This window comes from Oncorhynchus masou, chromosome 4, assembly GCF_036934945.1.
Source record: "Oncorhynchus masou masou isolate Uvic2021 chromosome 4, UVic_Omas_1.1, whole genome shotgun sequence".
NCBI lineage: Eukaryota > Metazoa > Chordata > Actinopteri > Salmoniformes > Salmonidae > Oncorhynchus > Oncorhynchus masou.
In genome coordinates, this window is record NC_088215.1 from 5,362,019 (window position 1) to 5,383,419 (window position 21,401).

At 41.6% G+C, this 21,401-nt stretch overlaps 1 protein-coding gene across 1 annotated transcript; it reads right to left on the bottom strand.

Moving 5' to 3' along the window:
• Positions 1–2,408: 2,408 nt before the first annotated feature.
• Positions 2,409–20,120, bottom strand: LOC135522049 (catalase-like). The gene is made up of 11 exons (XM_064947959.1): positions 19,857–20,120; positions 18,641–18,812; positions 15,896–16,006; positions 12,422–12,552; positions 12,122–12,226; positions 11,705–11,830; positions 9,559–9,750; positions 8,658–9,080; positions 6,494–6,601; positions 3,757–3,834; positions 2,409–3,422 (listed from the first exon to the last, which is right to left on the bottom strand). Exons 1-11 carry the CDS (start codon positions 19,920–19,922, stop codon positions 3,360–3,362), a joined length of 1,575 nt encoding a protein of 524 aa, XP_064804031.1. The 5' UTR covers positions 19,923–20,120; the 3' UTR covers positions 2,409–3,359.
• Between the last annotated feature and the right edge of the window lie 1,281 nt (positions 20,121–21,401).

A 21,401-nucleotide genomic window follows, 5' to 3' on the forward strand; every position in this document is an offset into this window, starting at 1 on the left:
GCGTCAATCGAATCTGGTATCAGGATAAGTATGACACTGAGTCACCGATTGTATGCTATGTATTTTTTATTAGCTAAGCAATAAGTGGTAAATGCAATTTTCGTATATACGGGCTCTCTGTCACACCTCGCAGGGCAAACAGAGAACTGACTTGTTCCTGACAAAAGTATTATAATATACTCTGATGACAGAAGTAGTTCCTGCTTCCGAGCCGGCCTGTCAGAGTAGAGACTGGGCGTGGTTTAGACTCACCCAGCCTATTGTTGATTGTTGGTGCAGAGGCTGGTCCCAGCCCCCTAAGCGCTTCAGCGGTCAGTCGTTGTAGCTGTGTAGAATATACTGTTATCAGGCACCTGGCTCCTGTTTTCTAACAAGAGACCGTTTGTTCTCGCAACACTACATTCTGAATGTGCCTCCCCAACTCATTGCACAGTTCCTGTCTTCATGTTATTCTGTATTTTTCCATCATGAGAAAGGCCCATGGCCCTGAAACTGTTAACAATATCTCAAGTCAGCTATGTTGCATAACACATACATCCACATAAGCCAACAGCAGATAATATTCAATCACATATATGGTAACGGTCTATATTGCATAACACAGAATCCTCAGAAAAGCCACAACAGCACGGGCTATAGATTTGGCATCTCCTCCCTCCAACTCAACAAGCCCCAGAAATGTTGATACAATTGTCTGCTTGGTGTCACTAAAGTACCTTATCACAACCCCCAGGTACTTAGAAACACTTACATCTGTGGACTCATCAAGGAGGAGGCTGGTCACCCACATCTGCGACCAGCTTTTTCAGAAAGTATGGTGCTAGAACACCATTAATCATCTCTGTGCACTCTGTCCTGTGCATTTAGAAGTGGGTAGCAGCAGTGGAGTCTGAGAAAGCAGCTCTACATGCTTCTCCAATGTGATCACATGCCAGCATCCTTAAGATGTTTCTACATTATTTGGAAAGGCACACACCCTTTCTATGTAAGGTCCCACAGTTGACAGTATGTGTCAGAGCAAAAACCAAGCCACGGGATTGAATGAACTGTCCGTAGAGCTCCGAGACAGGATTGTGTTGAGGCACAGATCTGGGGAAGGGTATAATTTTTAAATTATGCAGCATTGAAGGTCCCCAAGAACACAGTGGCCCCCAACATTCTTAAATGGAAGAAGTTTGGAACCATCAACCTCACTAGCAGAAAGTCCAAGGTAAAATAACACTCCCCAACCAACCTGACAGAGCTTGAAAGGATCTGCAGAGAAGGGGAGAAACTCCCCAAATACAGGTGTGCCAAGCTTGTAGCACCATACCCAAAACTTGAGGCTGTTATCGCTGCCCAAGGTGCTTCAACAAAGTACTGAGTAAAGTGTCTGAATACTTGTGATCAGTTAGAGTCTGAATATTATAAATGTGATCAGTTAAAACAAATTAGGAAACATGTCTAAAAATCCTCTTTGCTTTGTCATTATGGGTTATTGTGTGCAGATTCATGAGAAACATTTAATCAATTTTAGAATATGGCTTTAACCTAACAAGGTGAAAAAAGTCAAGGGGTCTGAATACTTTCAGAAGGCACTGTATAACAGAGTTCAAAATACTTAAAATTCCTTTCCAATGAGTGTTTGCTTGAGTCTACATGGAGTGCTAGACAGGCCTGGGTTACAGGGTTGGGACATTTCTATTGGTGTATTAAGACAGATGGCAGGCAAGTGCTTCTTTTACTCCTTCTACATTAGGCAAGCTCAAACAGGAACTAAAGTTTTTTTTTTATTACATATTTGAAAAATAAAGTCTGGTACCATGATTCATTGATACAGTGTAACCAAGTACATTATAAAGCAAGGTGGGGGAAATATAAAACAAAGCCAACTCATTTCCCCCACTTTACCTATAAAATATTATCAACTGGTAACACTGTGAAGAAAATGCTGCTACCTACTTACTAGTCAGACAATTTAGGCATACAGTTCAATGTATTGATGGGAATTAAGTGTGAACCTGGCTTGAATGTTTTGTACAGTTGAAATCAGTCATTGTCAAAGTGTTTACCCTTAACTCGGAGTGTCTGGTATGCTTACTTTAGTCTTAGCCACTCTCGTGTCTGTTTGCATATGTAAATCTAATGGAGCTGAATGACTTGTTGAAATGCTGGGCCCTCCAAAGGCCAAACCACCATTCAGTTTGAACTGCATCATAGATGACAACCCCATATACACGCTCAATGTATTCAATCCTGGTCCGAGAGACCAACAGGGTGTGCAGGCTTTTACTCCAGCCCAGTAACACACCTCAACCAATGAAGGGTTCGATAAGTAGAATCAGGTGTAGTCCTGGGCTGTAACAAAAGCCTGCATACCCTGGAGTTAAGATCAGCCTGCTTTAAACCAGACACACCAAAACCACACATACAGCATTACCTTTTGATTTATTACAATCTCATTGTGGTTAAAAAAAAACAACTTTTTTTTTACAATTTTACATTTATATGACAAATCACTTCTCTTCAGACAGGCGATATGAGTAGGAATGCTACCTAACATAGAAACATTAACAGCGATAAGGCGCAAAATAGCAATAGAGTCTGGAGGATTGCGAGAAGAGAACTTAGTCGTTTTCTTCCCAGGAAATAGTGGTGGTTGTTAATTCCCCAGCCCCAACTCAAACGACATCTCTTCAGTGATTCATTCTGGTACAGAGTATCTACAGAAAACATTTAGTGAATCTCACTAATCGATGTCCTGAAAAGCCATTTCTGATATAACCAAGAAATATGATGTAGGCATAAGCACTTAAAAATGTTAAGAGAACTCAGAAGTTTAAACAGCTAAATATACTATAAAATAATTATGAATCTTATTTGAAAACATTGGTGGTTTGTTAAACTTTGTTTAAAATGCCATATTTCATATAGGCTAACGCATACCTGTTTATTAAGCTAACTATCAGAGCATACATGAGGCCTGGATACACAAACAATAAGTCATTGGGAAAAAGATTAAACATTATACTGACAATGGAATGAAAACTATACTATAAACAACTGAATAAAGGCATGGCTTTTCAGATAGCACCAGTGTATTTGACTGATTTGTGGACAGATCTTCTCCCATAGGGCTGCAGTCTGACCATATTATTTTCTGTGTGAACTTAAGAAAAATGGACAGGAAATTACATGTAAGAACGGACAGCAATGCTGTCTCGTCATCTGTGCAGCAAGTAGCCTGAGGAATTACAAAAACAATCATGATAGTTTGCCATTTAATTAGCTATAGTATTTAATGACGGCCTGTAGTAAGATCTTCTATAGCAGATGGTAAGTGCAACAGGTAGAACTGCCCCCAGGTGGAAGTTAACGCATCACATCTTGGAGGAGGCAGCAACGGCAGAGGCACCGCCACGAGTGTACACTCTCACAGTGTCCTGGTAGAGAGGAGGAGGGAAGGAGACAAAGGGAGAGAAAGACAAAAATAAGTTAGAGCTCAATGTTAGAGCTTCAATTAATTTCATTTGACGAGAATTATGGATATAAACAAGTAAAACACAATCTTGTTTATGAGGCGTCCTGAGAGAAACAGTTAAAACACAAATATATACTAAATGTAAAGGAATAAGAAAAAAGTAAACATGTTCTACATGTATAAAATAAAAAAATAAAACATTTTTTCTATTTTAACTATACTTTGATTGAAATAGGCAAACACCCCTTTAAATGACACAAGCTTTAGTGTCCTCTGAAAAGAATGAATGGTCTTACCTTCGTGGGCTCAGTGTTGTTGAGTAGGGCCTGAACCCCGTTTCCATAGTCTGCATGCACAGCCATCAGGTTCTGAATCTGGAAAAACAGGGTGCAAGACCAGGGAGAGATGGTCAGAAGTGTTGATAGCGATGGCAGTAAAAATAGATACATTTTTCAATATTACATTGCAAAGATGACCTTCGTGGTAGTGAGGAAGATGGCTGGGAAATATACAGTGCCTTCAGAAAGTACTCACACCCCTTGACTTTTTCCACATTTTGTTGTGTTATACAGCCTGAATTTTTTATTTTATTTATAATAATCCCACTGGCCTACACACAAACAATACCCCATAATGTCAAAATGGATTGTTTTTCTAGATATTTATAAATTAATACAAAATGAAAAGCTGAAATGTTTTGAGTCAATAAGTATTCAACCTGTTTGTTATGGCCAGCCTAAACATGTTCAGGAGTAAAAATGTGTTTAACAAGTCACATGGACTCACTGTGCAATAATATTGTTTAACGACTACCTCATCTCTGTACCCCACACATAAAAGTATCTGTAAGGTCCCTCAGTCAAGCAGTGAATTTCAAACACAGATTCAACCACAAAGACCAGGGAGGTTGTTCAATGCCTTGCAAAGGGCACCTAATTGGTAGATTAAAAATAAAATAAAAAAGACATTGTATATCCCTTTGAGCATGGTGAAGTTAATGACACTTCGGATGGTGTATCAATAGACCCAGTCACTACAAATTTACAGGCACCCTTCCTAACTCAGTTGACAGAAAAGGAGGAAACCACACAGGGATTTCACCATCAGGCCAATGGTGACTTTAAAAAAGTTAGTTTTCTGCCATCACAGCCATTAAACTCTAAGTATGGCTCAACAACATTGTAGTTACTCCACAATAGAGGTCGACCGATTAAATAGGGCCGATTTCAGGTTCATAACAAATCGGTATTTCTATGCGTAGATTTTTATATACCTTTATTTAACTAGGCAAGTCAGTTAATTAAGAACACATTCTTATTTTCAATGACGGCCTAGGAACGGTGGGTTAACTGCCTTGTTCAGGGGCAGAACGACACATTTTTACCTTGTCAGCTCGGGGGACCCAAATCTTGCAACTTTACAGTTAACTAGTCCAATGCAATAACGACCTACCACTCTCGTTGCACTCCACGACTGCCTGTTACGCAAATGCAGTAAGCCAAGGTAAATTGCTAGCTAGCATTAAATGTATCTTATAAAAAAACAAATCACTAGTTAACTACACATGGTTGATGATATTACTAGATATTATCTAGCGTGTCCTGCGTTGCATATAATCTGACTGAGCATACAAGTATCTACGTCTCTGATTGAGCGGTGGTAGGCAGAAGCAGGCTCGTAAACATTCATTCAAACAGCACTTTCGTGCATTTTGCCAGAAGCTCTTCGTTGTGCGTCAAGCATTGCGCTGTTTATGACTTCAAGCTTATCAACTCCCGAGATGAGGCTTGTGTAACCAAAGTGAAATGGCTAGCTAGTTAGCGCGCGCTAATTGTCGTTGTGTTGCTGGTTCGAGCCCAGAAAGGAGCGAGGAGAGGGACGGAAGCTATACTGTTACACTGGCAATACTAAAGTGCCTATAAGAACATCCAATAGTCAAAGGTTAATGAAATACAAATGGTAGAGAGGGAAATAGTCCTATAATAACCACAACCTAAAACTTCTTACCTGGGAATATTGAACATTAAAAGGAACCACCAGCTTTCATATGTTCTCATGTTCTGAGCAAGGAACTGAAACGTTGGTGCACTTTTACTTTCTTCTCCAAACACTTTGTTTTTGCATTATTTAAACCAAATTGAACATGTTTCATTATTTACTTGAGGCTAAATTGATTTTGATGTATTATATTAAGTTAAAATAAGTGTTCATTCAGTATTGTTGTAATTGTCATTATTACAAAAAAAAAAAACTTGGCATCGCCTTTTTTGGTCGTCCAATATCGGTATTGAAAAATCATAAATCCGTCGACCTCTACTCCACAATACAAATCTTACTGACAGAGTGAAACAGAAGTCGAAAGAAAAATCCTAGAGGAAAACCTGGTTCAGTCTGCTTTCCAGCAGACACTGGGAGATGAATTCACCTTTCAGCAGAACGATAACCTAAAACAAGGCCAAATCTACACTGGAGTTACACACAGTACCAAGAAGACAGTGAATGTTCCTGGATGGCTGGGTTACAGTTGACATAAATCTGCTTGAAAATCTATGGCACGACCTGAAAATGGTTGTCCTAGCCATGACCACAAACCAGTTTGACAGAGCTTGAAGAATTTTGAATTTTACCCAGAAAGACTCAGCTGTAATTGCTGCCAAAGGTGATTCTAACATGTATTGACTTTGGGGGGGGGGGGGGGGGGGGGTGTTGAATACTCAAGTAATCAAGACATAATGGGGTGTATTTTTCATATATATAAATTTTGTTTTTATAAATATACTTTTTTCTTTCACAGACTTGTGTAGACCGTTGACAAAAAAGACAGTTAGACAATTAAATCAAATTGTAATCCCACTTTGTAACAAAATGTGTAAAAAGTCAAGGGGTGTGAATACTTTGATGACAGTGTGGTGGAGGAGAGTTTGATTTGAATAGTAATGATTTAAAAAAAAAAACATGAGGATAGAAATAACATGATTGCTGAGCCCAATGAAGAAAATGGTGACTTAAACAATCATAATGATGAGAACTCACCCAGCGTTTCTGGATGAAGACTTGGGCCCCCTTCAGGGCCCCAGCCATGTTCTGACAGAGCCTCTGGCGCTCCTCCTCATTCAGCACCTCAGTGAAGAAGGTACGCACCTGCAATACACACTCAAGGTCAAGCAATTGGTCACACACGCGCATTAACAAACAATTAAACTATCAATAAGTAGTTCATTATTTGTAATCATTTATAAGCATTACAGTCAAGGATTTTTTTAAATGTATAAATTACAAAGCCAAACATTTGAACACAGAAACAAAGTAGTATTGCTTAAAAAAAAAAAATATTTAAAAAAATAAAAGGAGATTTAGAGTTCTATATAGGGCGTATCATCGTTGTGCCTGGCAGTGCACACAGATCTCTATGTGTATGAATTCACCCTCAGGTCACATCAGTGCAACCCTCTCTACTGAGGGCCTATCAGCCTCTCGCGACCAGGAACCCTGGTTGACCCCGGTGGCCAGGACGAGCCCCTTTTGAAGTGCCAGGATTGACCAGCAGGGCCAGGATATGGCCCCAATCTACAGATCCTGGAAGAGCCAGAGCTTAGAATGCTCTTTGCTCCAGTATGGCAGGTAAAGTCCAGATCCACAAACCTTTTTTGGACTACATTAAGTGGCAAGCCTTTTTCTAAAACACATTGCCTGACAGCACATCAAAACACAAGCCTCGTAAAATGTTGGGGTTAATGAAAAGTATGTTTTATGTTCCTCTTAGAAATTGTCTTTCTTCCTTGAAGCAGAGATAACATTGCAGATCACTGGCTTGCATCTGACTGATCTAGGGTTGTCCCAGACAACAACAACAAAATACAAGTTGCCTGTTCTTTTGACCAATCGAATGCTGCCTGTTCTTTCGAACAATCGATTGCTGTATTTTTCCATATTCGGAAAGTATTCAGACCACTTTCCTTTTCCCAAATGTTCTTACATTACAGCCTTTAAAATACAGTACTCCCCCCCCAATCAATCTACACACAATACCCTATAATGACATTTCTAAAAAAATTATAAAAACATCTTGGACCTGCCTATATAAATAAAAAAGGTCCCACAGTTGACAGTGCATGTCACAGAAAAAAAAAACAGGCCATGAGGTTGAAGGAATTGTCCGTAGAGCTCCTAGACAGGATTGTGTCGGGGCACAGAGCTGGGGAAGGGTACCAAAACATTTCTGCAGCATTGAAGATCCAAGAACAATGGCCTCCATCATTCTTAAATGGAAAAGGTTTGGAACCATCAAGACTCTTCCGAAAGCTGGCCACCTGGCCAAACTGAGCAATCGGGGGAGAAGAGCCTTGGTCAGGGAGGTGACCAAGAACCCGATGGACACTCTGACAGAGCTCCAGAGTTCCTGTGGAGATGGGAGAACCTTCCAGAAGGACAACCATCAGGCCTTTATGGTATAGTGGCCAGACAGAAGCCACATGACAGCCCACTTGGAGTTTGCCAAAAAGGCACCTAAAGACCCTCAGACCATGAGAAACAAGATTCTCTTCTCTGATGAAACCAAGATTGAACTCTTTGGACTGAATGTACTGGGAGACTCGTCAGGGTCGAGGCAAAGATGAACAGAGAGTGGAGACTTACGGTAGAAAAATTAACATTCAATTCTCTGGCAAGAGCTCTAGTGGACATTCCTGCAGTCAGCATGCCAATTGCACGCTTAATCAAAACTTGAGACATCTGTGGCATTGTGTTGCATGACAAAACTGCACATTTTAGAGTGGCCTTTTATTGTCCCTTCCACAAGGTGCATCTGTGTAATGATCACTCTGTTTAAAATCAGCTTCTTGATATGCCACACTTGGACTGGATGGATTATCTAGGCAAATGAGAAATGATCATTAACAAGGATGAAAGAAGAATATTTCAGGGATCTTTTATTTCGGCTCATCAAACAGGGGACCAACACTTTATGTGTTGTATTTATTATGTTGTTCAGTGTATTTCCAAAACGTTGGTTTACTTTAATGTAACTAGGGCTGACTCCATTTAGTCGACAGGCTGTTGGTCGACCAAGATGTTATTTTGTCAAGCAGAAGCAAAAATATATATACACACTTTTTTTTTTAAATGGCACACGAGACACCCATTTGATTCGCGCCCATCTCAGTGAACTAATCCATTGTGCGCTACATAGATACATTACCTGTGTGACATCATCGTCGTCAGCGCTGTTGTAGCGGCCCACATCTGGGGACACCTTAAACCTGGTCTCCACGTGCTGTTGCTGGGTCTCTGGAGCACTGAAGCTGTTGGGGAAGTAGTTGGGAGCGCCAGCCTGGTTGTCGAACATGCACATGGGCCCATCTCGCTGGTAGTTGGCCACACGGGTCCTGAAGGGGCAGTTGACAGGCAGCTGCAGGTAGTTGGTTCCCAGCCGGTGGCGGTGTGTATCTGGGTAGGAGAACAGACGCCCCTGCAGCATCTTGTCGGGGCTGGGCTCGATGCCAGGGGGCATATTGCTGGGGTCAAAGGCCAGTTGCTCGATCTCAGCAAAGTAGTTGGCAGGGTTTCTGTTGAGCACCAACCTCCCCACCGGAATGAGGGGGTACTCCTTGTGAGACCACACCTAAGGAAAAAGAGAAGTGTTGCTACTTCTCAGGCCAACCAAGGTGCATGCAAGTGCAAGAGATTTCTAGCCATTCTTAGAGGACAAAGAATTTTTTAATGCATTCATGCATGACCCCTACCCTATATTTTCACCTAATAATTATCCCGAAAAGATTGCAGCTATTCAGTCAGTTACCCATTATTCTACCATTCACAAACACTATGACACCATAACAGAGCTCAGACCACTTTCAGAGGTTATGTGGAGTAAGTCCCCCCTCTGGCGGAAAAGTCAGAGTACTGCATATGTATGGACAATATTTTTGGGGACATCTTGTTTAAATTGCTAACAAAGTACAATACTAAGACATTTCAGGTATTTCTGTCACATTCTTTAAAAAACAACAAAGTATTGATCAAATGTTTAGTAATGGACCTACTATAAAGGTTAGGATCCCCACATAATTGAATAAATTAAAATGGTATCTCTATGCTACCTTGGTCAGGTCAAAGGGGTTCCACTGGAACTTCTCGGCCTGGTCAAAGGTCATGATCTGGATGTAGAATGACCAGGAAGGGAATTTGCCGTTGGCGATGGAGGTGTAAAGGTCTCGAATGGCATAGTCCGGGTCGGTGGAGGCCAGGCGCTCGGCGTCCTCAGGTTTCATGTTCTTGATACCCTGGTTGGTCTGAGAGGAGAGCAGAGGAAGGATGCTATGAGTTACTATGGACACATTGCAATTTTTCGAACGAGGTTTACTTCTTCCCACTATTACTCTTTCATCCTTCAGTTAATTAAGTATAGTCGACTCCTATCTATTTAAGTGTAGTACATTTCACTAGTCCTGTAGCATCTTTTTTTGAGGATAATACAGTGCCACCGTTGTGGCCCGCTAACAAGGACTGCGGCCCCCCCCCTCTCCTCCTCCGCGGCCGAGGTGAGTAAAACTTAAACGCGTTAACCCTTGCTAGGCTTAACCCTCCCTAGCCGCGCCCTCAGAGCATGCGCAGAACAGCTGGCTGGAGGGTTTACGGACATTATTAAAATCGCTCCCTATCCCAGTCTGCTGTCCCCACATGCTTCAAGATGGCCACCATTGCCACTGTACACAAGGCAAAGCAAACTAAATGGCTACCACCCTGTAGCACTCACTTCTGTCATCATGAAGTGCTTTGAGAGACTAGTCAAGGATGATATCACCTCCACCTTACCTGCCACCCAAGACTCACTTCAGTTTGCATACCGCCCAAACTGGTCCACAGATGATGCAATCGCTATCACACTGCCCTATCACATCTGGACAAGAGGAATACCTATGTAAGAATGCTGTTCATTGACTGTTCATTGTACCCTCAACACCATAGTACCCTCAAAGCTCATCATTAAGCTGGAGTCCCTGGGTCTCAACCCCACCCTGTGCAACTGGGTCAGGGACTTTGACGGGCCGCCCCCAGGTGCTGAAGGTAGGAAACATTTCTACTTCGCTGACACTCAACACTGGGGCCCCCCCACAAGTGTGCGTGCTCAGCCCCCTCCTGTACTCACTGTTCACCCATTACTGCGTGGCCATGCACGCCTCCAACTCAATCATCAAATTTGCAGACAACACAACAGTTGCGGGCTTGATTACTAACAACGACGAGACAGCCTACAGGGAGGAGGCGAGGGCAGAAAAACAACCTCTCACTCAATGGCAACAAAACAAAGGAGATGATTGTGGACTTCAGGAAACAGCAGAGGGAGCATCCTCATGGAAGGGGGTCCACATGGAAGGGACAGTAGTGGAGAAGGTGGAAAGTTAAGTTCCTCGGCGTACACATCACAGACAAACTGAAATGGTCCACCCACAGGCAGCATAGAGAAGAAGTCTCAACAGTGCCTCTTCAACCTCAGGAGGCTGAAGAAATTTGGCTTGTCACCTAAAATCCTGACAAACTTTTACAGGTGCACAATCGAGAGCATCCTGTCGGGCTGTATCACCGCCTAGTACGGCAACTGCACCACCCTCAACCGCAAGGCTTTCCAGAGGGTGGTGTGGTCTGCACAACGCATCAACGGAGGAAAACTACCTGCCCTCCAAGACACCTACAGAACCCGATGTCACAGGAAGGCCATAAAGATCATCAAGGACAACAACCACCCGAGCCACTGACTGTTCACCCGGCTACCATCCAGAAGGCGAGGTCAGTACAGGTGCATCAAAGCAGGGACCGAGAGACTGAAAAACAGCTTCCATCAAGGCCATCCGATTGCTAAACCAAAATCACTAACTCAGAGGCTGCTGCCTACATAGAGTCTCATATCACTGCCCATTTTAATAAATGGATCACTAGGTCGCTTTAAACAATGCCACTTTAATAAATGTTAAGATATCTTACATTACTCATATGTATATACACACTGTACCGTATACCATCTATTGCACCATGCCTATGCCACTCGGCTATGTCTCATCCATATATGTACATACTCTTATTCATTCCTTTACACTTGTCTGTAGTTGTTGTGAAATTGTTAGATTACTTGTTAGATATTACGGCACTTGCAGAAGCACAAGAATTTCACTACCTTCGCATTAACATCTGCTAACCATGTGTATTTGACCAATAAAATGTGATTATATTCTTTAGTTATGCTCTAACCTTGTAGTGGAACTTGCAGTAGACGGGCTGACTGTCAGCGTTCACCAGCTTGAAGGTGTGGGATCCGTAGCCGTTCATGTGGCGGAAGCCGTCGGGCAGACCACGGTCACTGAACAGGAAGGACACCTTCACAGAGATTAAGACAAAATTATGAACAAAGGCACATATTCAGTCATAAGCAATTTAGCCATTGTGATAAGTAAATAAGATTAGAAGAATTATATAATAATCTATTTAAATTAATGCAGCAACCACCATTTCTAGATATACTGGCACAGCTTTTAAGTTGTTAATGACATGTTCTTACTAGAATTTGACTGAGTGTGGGGTGAAATCAGAAAATACAATGCATTTTCTGATTCTAACTATCGTGCGTGTACAGGTTTGGTGGCGAGTAGAGAGGAGCAGATGCAGTACCTGATGCATACACTCAGGCCGCAGGCTCCAGAAGTCCCACACCATGTCTGGGTCCTTCAGGTGAGTCTGGGGGTTGCGCTTCTGAGAGTGGATGAAGGATGGGAACTGCACAAACAAAGGGAAATTAGAGAGATATGATATTAAATACCATTACCACACGGGGAGATGGACTAATGTACTAGCCTGGTTGCCAGTCTGTTCAGCTAACATTCCACTCCTTGTACTCCATGTCATGTGTCAAAGACTGAATCTAAGCAAGGCACACCCAGACGCAATCTTGACTCACACGTCTGAACTCACCAGCATTGCATCCCTGATAAAGAATATGGGGGTGTTGTTGCCAGTAAGGTCCCAGTTGCCCTCGTCAGTGTAGAACTTGACTGCAAAGCCACGTGGGTCTCTCACTGTGTCCGCTGAGCCCGATTCCCCAGCTACATGAGTTCGAGACAAAAATAGGTTGATAAGAAACACACATGGACAAGCAGTTTAAACACAATACACTATTTGCAGACTAAAAATATGACATTGTGTATTTATTCAATGGTGTATTGATGATGTGTGGTCTGAAATAATCGACTCCCTTGATAAACACAAGCAAAAATGTCTGTATACTAGGGATGCACCAATATGACATCTTTGGCCGATACCCGATATTTTCCTTGCAAAAAAAAAAACCCGATACCGATCTCTGATATTTACAATTTTAGTGGCCTTAAGCATTCTAGCACAGTTAAATAGTACACACACACACCCCATCTCAGTGCAAGAGGCGTCACTACAGTCTCTGGTTCGATTCCAGGCTGTATCACATACGGCCGTGATTGGGAGTCCCATAGGGCGGGGTAGGCCGCCATTGTAAATAGGAATTTGTTCTTAACTTTGTCTTGTTAAATAAAGGTTACACACAAAACAATTGTTATTTTGTTGGCATTTACACATGTCCACATTACCAGTAAAACATAATCAAAACCTATTTCTTTCACTTACTTGCTGTGCTGTTTCATTGTTCATTTGTTCAGTCATTTCATTCTCAACCAGGATTTCATCATGCGTGTCAAGCAATGAAGCTTTTCAGCTTTGTCTGTGGTAGAGGTCGACCGATTATGATTTTTCAACGCCGATACGATTATTGGAGGACCAAAAAAAGCCGATACCGATTAAATCGGACGATTTTTTAAATTTGTAATAATGACAACAATACTGAATGAACACTTATTTTAACTTAATATAATACATCAATAAAATCAATTTAGCCTAAAGTAAATAATGAAACATGTTCAATTTGGTTTAAATAATGCAAAAACAAAGTGATGGAGAAGTAAAAGTGCAATATGTGCCATGTAAGAAAGCTTACGTTTAAGTTCCTTGCTCAGAACATGAGAACATATGAAAGCTGATGGTTCCTTTTAACATGAGTCTTCAATATTCCCAGGTAAGAACATAACACAGAAATACGAGCCGTAGGTCATTAATATGGTCGAATCCGGAAACTATCATCTCGAAAACAAAACGTTTATTCTTTCAGTGAAATACGGAACCGTTCTGTATTTTATCTAATGGGTGGCATCCATATATCTAAATATTCCTGTTACATTGCACAACCTTCAATGTTATGTCATAATTACGTAAAATTCTGGCAAATTAGTTCGCAACGAGCCCCAAACTGTTGCATATACCCTGACTCTGCGTGCAATGAACGCAAGAGAAGTGACCATTTCACCTGGTTAATATTGCCTGCCAACCTGGATTTTTTTTAGCTAAATATGCAGGTTTAAAAATATATACACTTCTATGTATTGATTTTAAGAAAGGCATTGATGTTTATGGTTAGGTAGTCGTGCAACGATTGTGCTTTTTTCGCAAATTAGCTTTTGTTAAATCATTCCCCGTTTGGCGAAGTTGGCCGTCTTTGTTAGGAAGAAATAGTCTTCACACAGTTCGCAACAAGCCAGGCGGCCCAAACTGCTGCATATACCCTGACTCTGTTGCAAGAGAAGTGACAATTTCCCTAGTTGAGAAATTCATGTTAGCAGGCAATATTAACTAAATATGCAGGTTTAAAAATATATACTTGTGTATTGATTTTCAGAAAGGTATTGATGTTTATGGTTAGGTACAGGTTGGAGCAACGACAGTCCTTTTTCGTGAATGCGCACCGCATCGATTATATGCAACGCAGGACACGCTAGATAAACTAGTAATATCATCAACCATGTGTCGTTATAACTAGTGATTATGATTGATTGATTGTTTTTTATAAAGATAAGTATAATGCTAGCTAGCAACTTACCTTGGCTTCTTACTGCATTCGCGTAACAGGCAGGCTCGTGGAGTGCAATGTAAGGCAGGTGGTTAGAGCGTTGGACTAGTTAACCATAAGTTTGCAAGATTGAATCCCGAGCTGACAAGGTAAAAATCTGTCGTTCGACCAAGGCAGTCAACCCACTGTTCCTAGGCAGTCATTGAAAATAAGAATGTGTTAACGGACTTGCCTACTTAAATAAAGTGTCCAAAAACACAGATTTCCGATTGGTATGAAAACTTGAAATAGGCCCTAATTAAATCAGCCATTTCGATTAAACGTCGACCACTAGTCTGTGGCCTCGTCCTCGGTGCGTACTGTCACAATATCCGTTTCCATCTTGTCCAGCTGTGTATGTAACACTTCACGTAAACCCTGTTTCTTGCCTGCGTCGAAGTAGTGGTCCTTGTACATAACATTGAGCATGGTGGTGACACAGTAGAGGCTCAGAGAGAATGCCACCAAATCGCTTGTTCACAGCCGGGTACTTTCGTACGTTTTAACCCCGCGGTCTGTCGGCAGTTTTGTTGAGCAGTAGTTTCAATGCCATGGCGGGGTATCGCGTCTGCTGCAGACGCAGTTGAGCTTTTTTCTCAAGTCAGTTTTTCGAATAGAGCTAGCAGTGTTCATGTTTCCAAGTTTCAAACATGTTCTCAAATGCCAGCAGCGGTATGAGAACCAGCACATTCTTGAGCATGCAATATGGCTTTCCTCAGTATGGAATCCTCGTTGACCCACTGTGCTGTCAGACTCAATGTTCATGGGGCTGACATTGCTTGCACAAATGTCAGTTGTGAAGCTAATAATAGTGACTCTCATGGAGGCAAGTTTCAATAATATTGTGTAACTCCAGTAAGGCAACATCTGAAAAATAGTGTGTACCGGGGCTCGACCAGTTGGCAAAAGCCAACATCCACGACAGAGCATGGTTGATTTTCAAGGGCAATGAATTACATTATCTTGGCGTTAATGGGTTTCGCCTTTGAGTTCTCACTGAAATGTTCTTACTCTTTCAAATGACTGCTCGACTTGAACTTGTTGGAAGTGTGGGCTTAATATTTTTCTGCTTTTGTTCTGTGTAGCGCTGTATTTTTCATGCCGTCATTACGTCACCTACTTACATTATACATTCTTGTACTGGGTAAAGTCCATGATAACGTTGACCTTAACAAGAGCCCCAGTTGGTTATTGGGCCAACGTGCTTAACCACTAGGCTACCCGACTGTCCAGAATTCTTCAGATATCGGCAAACGCTGCTCTTGCAGACAAGCGTGCTCTTAGTCATTTCCTGTACAGTGGCAGTAGTCAAATTGGTAGCTAGCAAATCCGATAGTGTTTCTTTTTGCATGTCCTTAAGGAAACAAAAGTAACAGTTTGTAGCAGTTTTATAGAAAAACCAGAGTGAGCTGCATCAAAATACAAGGGACAAAAAGCTATGTTAAAAGAAAATGTAATGTAGGCTAATGTCTTACCCACGGTGGAGAAGCGAATGGCGACAGGTGTGGTCTTGCCCACATGCTCAAACACCTTGGCCTTGCAGTAGCGAGAGATGTCATGTGTCACCTCAAAGTACCCAAAAGCTCCTGTGTAGGAAGAGGCAAAGAAAGGGTCAGTTAATGAGTATATAGTACCAGTAAAAAGTTGACACACCTACTCATTCAAGTTTTTTTTTTTTACATTGTAGAAGAACAGACATCAAAACTGTTAAATAACATATGTGGATTCATGTAGTAACCAAGAAAGTTTTATATTTGAGATTCTTCAAAGTAGCCACCCTTTGCCTTGATGACATCTTTGCACACTCTTGGCACTCTCTCAACCAGCTTCATGAGGTTGTCACCTGGAATGCAATTTTAATTAAACAGGTGTGCCTTGTTAAAAGTTAATTTGTGGAATTTATTTCCTTCTTAATGTGTTTGAGACAATCATTTGTGTGGTGACATGGTACGGGTGGTACACAGAAGATATCCCTATTTGGTAAAATACCAAGTCCATATTATGGCAAGAACAGCTCAAATAAGTGTTAAGTTCTAAATGAGCCTAGTAAAACTCATGTACAATTAGTAAAGCTTAAACCAAGTCTATTCACCCATTGGGTCATACAACTGCATAAGACAAAGACATGGTTCCGCCAGTGGTAGTATGTATATACCCCAATTTGAGGTGGATTCCCCTCTAAACATTACATATTTGTTGCTAGGCCGGAAATTAAGTGACGCAGGCAATAAAATGTTCCTTCTCCCTTAGCGTGACCTAACCTTAGCACCCCTTCCTCACTAATCCACATCTCGCCACCCTTATCCAGTGCCTGCCAACATCTTTCCTTCACTCAGTATATTCCAAGCTTAATTGCCTCCACCATATACATTCATCCTACAGATAACCATTACCTTCTGGTGTAGACCTTAGACTATAGCACTCAATATTTCAATAGGTTACCTGATAATTAACACTATTCCAAGTTTAGGAGTCAGAACCCAGAATCCATCATAAGCAAAGAAAAACGACAGTCCAATATTACTTTAAGACATGAAGGTCAGTCAATCCAGAATATTAAAAAAAAGTTGAAAGTTTCTTCAACGGGCTTGTCTATTTAAATAAATATGCAAAAAAAACAACATTTTAAATAAATAAATAATAAAACCGCAAAAACCCTCAAGCGCTATGATGAAACTGGCTCTCATGAGGACCGCCACAGGAAAGGAAGACAGAGTTACCTCTGCTGCAGAGGATAAGTTAGAGTTACCAGCCTCAGAAACTGAAGCCCAAATAAACGCTTCAGAGTTCAAGTAACAGACACGTCAACGTCAACATCAACTGTTCAGAGGAGACTGTGATTCAGGCCTTCATGGTCGAATTGCTGCAAAGAAACCACTACTAAAAGGACACCAATAATAAGAAGAGGCTTGCTTGGGCCAAGAAACACAAGCAATGGACATTAAACCGGTAGAAATCTGTCCTTTGGTCTGATGAGTCCAAATTTTAGATTTTTGGTTCGAGCCGCTGTGTCTTTGTGAGACGTAGAGTAGGTGAACGAATGATGTCTGCATGTGTGGTTCCCACTGTGAAGCACGGAGGTGGTGGTGAGATGGTGCTTTGCTGGTGACACTGTCAGTGATTTATTTAGAATTCAACTCACACTTTACCAGCATGGCTACCACAGCTTTCTGCAGCAATACACCATCCCACCTGGTTTGCGCTTCGTGGGACTACCATTTGTTTTTCAACAGAACAATGACCCATCACACCTCCAGGCTGTGTATGGGCTATTTGACCAAAAATGAGGAGTGCTTGAGTGCTGCATCAGATGACCTGGCCTCCACAGTCACCCAACCTCAACCTAATTGAGATGGTTTGGGATGAGTTGAAGGAGTAAAGGAAAAGCAGCCAACAAGTGCTCAGCATGTGGGAATTCCTTCAAGACTGTTGGAAAAGCATTACAGGTGAAGCTGGTTGAGACAATGCCAAGTGTGCAAATCTATCAAGGCAAAGGGTAGTTACTTTGAAGAATACATGTTATTCTACAATGTGTAAAATAGTACAAATAAAGAAAAACCCTTGAACGAGTAGGTGTGTCCAAACTTGACTGGTACTGTACATCCTAGCTAGTTAGTAAACACCAACTTATAATGCCATACACATGGTGCACTTTACCCTTCTGTATAGTGGGCCAACACAGAACATCACATGATCAAGTATGGTCCTATAATATTCTGCCCCGAGTAGACTAACGAGTTAGAGTTGGTATTTTGGCCTAGACCCAGAAGTAGGCCAACACTTTAATATGTTTATTTCAAATGTGATAGGCATGTCTGGGGAAGTATTTCCCTATACCATTACTTTGTGAAGGTCCACTTTTAAGAATAAATCTAGTAGCTTCTGACTCTTTCCAGCCAGTCTTCAAAACATTTCTGACAAATACAGTGAGCTCCAAAATAATTCAGACAGTGACCATTTTTTGTTGTTGCTTTGGCTCTGTACTCTAGCACTTTAGATTTGAAATGATACAATAACTATCCGCTTTAATTTGAGAGTATTTTCATCCATATCGGGTGAACCGTTTAGAAATGACAGCACATGGTCGGCCCCCCCCCCACACACAATGATTACATCAGGCTTGTGACTTTACAACTTGTTGGATGTCATGCTTTTGGAGCTCACTGTATATTGCATAAATGCTGATCGGTGTCTGTTAATATGCATTGGTGGACACCCACCGCCTCCCTTGGCATGTACCACCCTCTCTGGGATGCGCTCGCGGTCGAAGTGGGCCATCTCGTCTATGAACGGGGTGTCCTGCACTAGGAGGGGCCCCCGGGGACCCGCTGTTATTATATTCAGCTTGTCCCCTATCGGGTGACCAGCCCCAGTGGTCAGGTTGTCTGGCCTCTGAAGGGGAAGCAATGACATAGACGTCATACATAAGACATTGCACAACACACTTTATTTACAGTCATTAGGCCTACTCTCTCTATTTTCCTTTGGCAACAGAGTAGGTCCTTCCCTGATTCCACATCAGCTACATTTACACTCTCTTAATGTACTTGTTTTCGGGAGACATAACTACACACACAATAAGACTAGTAATGTACAGGTATACTTTGTGCACCTGACACTTAATAGCCTGGGCAATGGACTCAATGGTCCCATTAGGTATGTGTGAAATGAGCCTTGTTTACTGACAATCTTGCATAATGTTGATCCATTAAATATGCCCTTCCTGCGCACTAATGATTAGATAACCATGATTTGACATGGCTAAAGTCCAAGCTAAACTATAGGCAAGACAATGGCCTAGCTACATTTCCTATCCCAACAAATCAAGGTCCATAATCATCCAGTTATTGCAAAGTGTCACTGATTATTCTATTCTCATCTTGCAATGTTTTCACGTTAAACCAGCAAATTAAAACACAAGCAGTCAACTTCTTGGCATTTCATTAGGTAGGTAGTTGACGTTAGTTAGCTAATCAAAACAAATAGCTACTCTGCAGTTGTTACCTCAACATATTACAAGAGTATGGGAGTAAACCCTAGATAACATTGGAAATATATTCTACAAATGTCAAGGAAGCTCGAACTGCAGGGGTTTGTTAGACATGGGCAGGGTTTGACTTTGTGATTGTGGGTATAGCAGCTAGTAACGACCAGCTGCTAGTCCTAGCTAACTAGTAATAGGCTAACGTTAGTTGTAGGCAGCAGCCAGCTAACAATTCTTGCACGATCAAAAAAAAGACAATTCAAATACAAAATATGCATTCTTTGGTTGTGGAATTGAACAGTATAATGGTTCAGTAAATGTGTAGCTAACTAACTACCTAACGTTAGCATTATAGCTAAGAAGTCCAGGGGGCAGAAAGCCACCCTGGATGATCTCTCACTCATTTCTAAACAGATCTGCACAACACAAACTAAGAATAAAAATTGACAAACCTTATCGCTTCGGCCCTCTTTCCATAACTTAATTTGATCGTTTGCTTTCCCTCTATCCTCGTCCATCTTAAATGAAAAAGTTTAAACCACAACTGCTTGGGAGGAATGATATTTCGGGGGTGCTATTTAACACCGGTACGATTAAAGTCCTACTGCTTTCTCCCCGACTCCTATTGGCTGCTGGATCACCATCTAAGCTACTTTCGGGGCGAATAAAAAGTACCCCTGGCTGCGGACCGCATAACAGGGCGGGGTTAAACATGTAGCTCAAACCAAGACCCAAAGGTGGGCGGGTTATATTTCGGGTTTCTACGGGTAGTCAGTTATTGGTTCACGTCTTGTCGAACTCCAAACTTGCGATCCAACTCTCACACGAGGCAACAGACTAAAAAACGTATTTAAACATGTGACATGTTTACATTGCAAGTTGGCTAGCTTGGCAGAGATGAAGTGTCATATTTATCAGATACTGCTGACCCCATAACTAACTGTATCACAATTGCAATTACAATGTAGCTGCTGTGTGCTTGAATGTAGTCATCATGTTGTGCTGCCACGGAAACGTATGCACACAGACGGAGAGAAGGCTTTATTACCTTTTATTAATAGTGTGTTGTCAGTCATGATGTTGTGTTGTCACGGGCACATATGCGCACAGAGGCAGGTTTGATTTCCTTTAATGAATAGAAAATACAAAAATGACAGTTGTTTTATTGCTTGGTGATATTTGTTTAATTGAGCAAACACAGCGCTATTTAGCCATTTCAATTGGGAGCATAGTTCGTGATAGGCAGAAAGGGTTGACTGGGTGGATATAGGTGGCTTCAAGGTAAGAATCATGAGCCTTTTTATTTTAACTCAATATTCACACCCAAAGAACATTAAATAGTCAGGAGGCAGAGTTGAATGTATTAATATCTCTATTCTGTGGAAAGTGGTAAGCATAGAAGTATACTGTTATTGTAAGAATCCACTGTTCCATACACTCTTAGAAGAAATGGTTCCAAAGGGATTCTTTGGCTGTCCCCATAGCGGAAGCCTTTTGGTTCCAGGTCGATCCCTCTGTGGACAGGGTTTTACATGGAACCCAAATTCACTGTATGTTGTTTCTGAGATGTTACCTCTAACAAATTATCCACAAAAGCCTTTTTGAAAATGAAAGAATATATGCTAACTGAAATCCTTGCTATGACCATAACCTCCTACCCTAACATTAACCTAACACTTTTAAATCTCAACTTCAATAGGGAGAAATCAGATTGGGTATCCTAAGCATCCCACTGAGCATTTACATCCCCCTCTGGGTGTGTCTGAGGGGATGGCTGAGCTCCATCCCCTGCACGTCTGAAGTTTGCAAAAGTGCACCTGGATGTTCCACAGCGCTACTGGCATAATATTCTGTGGACAGATGAAACTACAGTTGCGTTGTTTGGAAGGAACACACAATATGTGTGGAGAAAAAAAGGCACAGCACACCAACATCAGAAGCTCATCACAACTGTAAAGTATGGTGGAGGGAGCATCATGGTTTGAGACTGCTTTGCT

Bases quoted from the DNA above. Each gene is read 5' to 3' on its own strand.
- LOC135522049 (XM_064947959.1), bottom strand. From the start codon at position 19,922: ATGGACGAGGATAGAGGGAAAGCAAACGATCAAATTAAGTTATGGAAA. The intron at 18,813-19,856 runs GTTTGTCAATTT...CTTCCCCTTCAG, and splicing joins AAGAGGGCCGAAGCGATAAG to AGGCCAGACAACCTGACCAC. The intron at 11,831-12,121 runs GTACTGCATCTG...ATCTCTGTGAAG, and splicing joins GGCCTGAGTGTATGCATCAG to GTGTCCTTCCTGTTCAGTGA.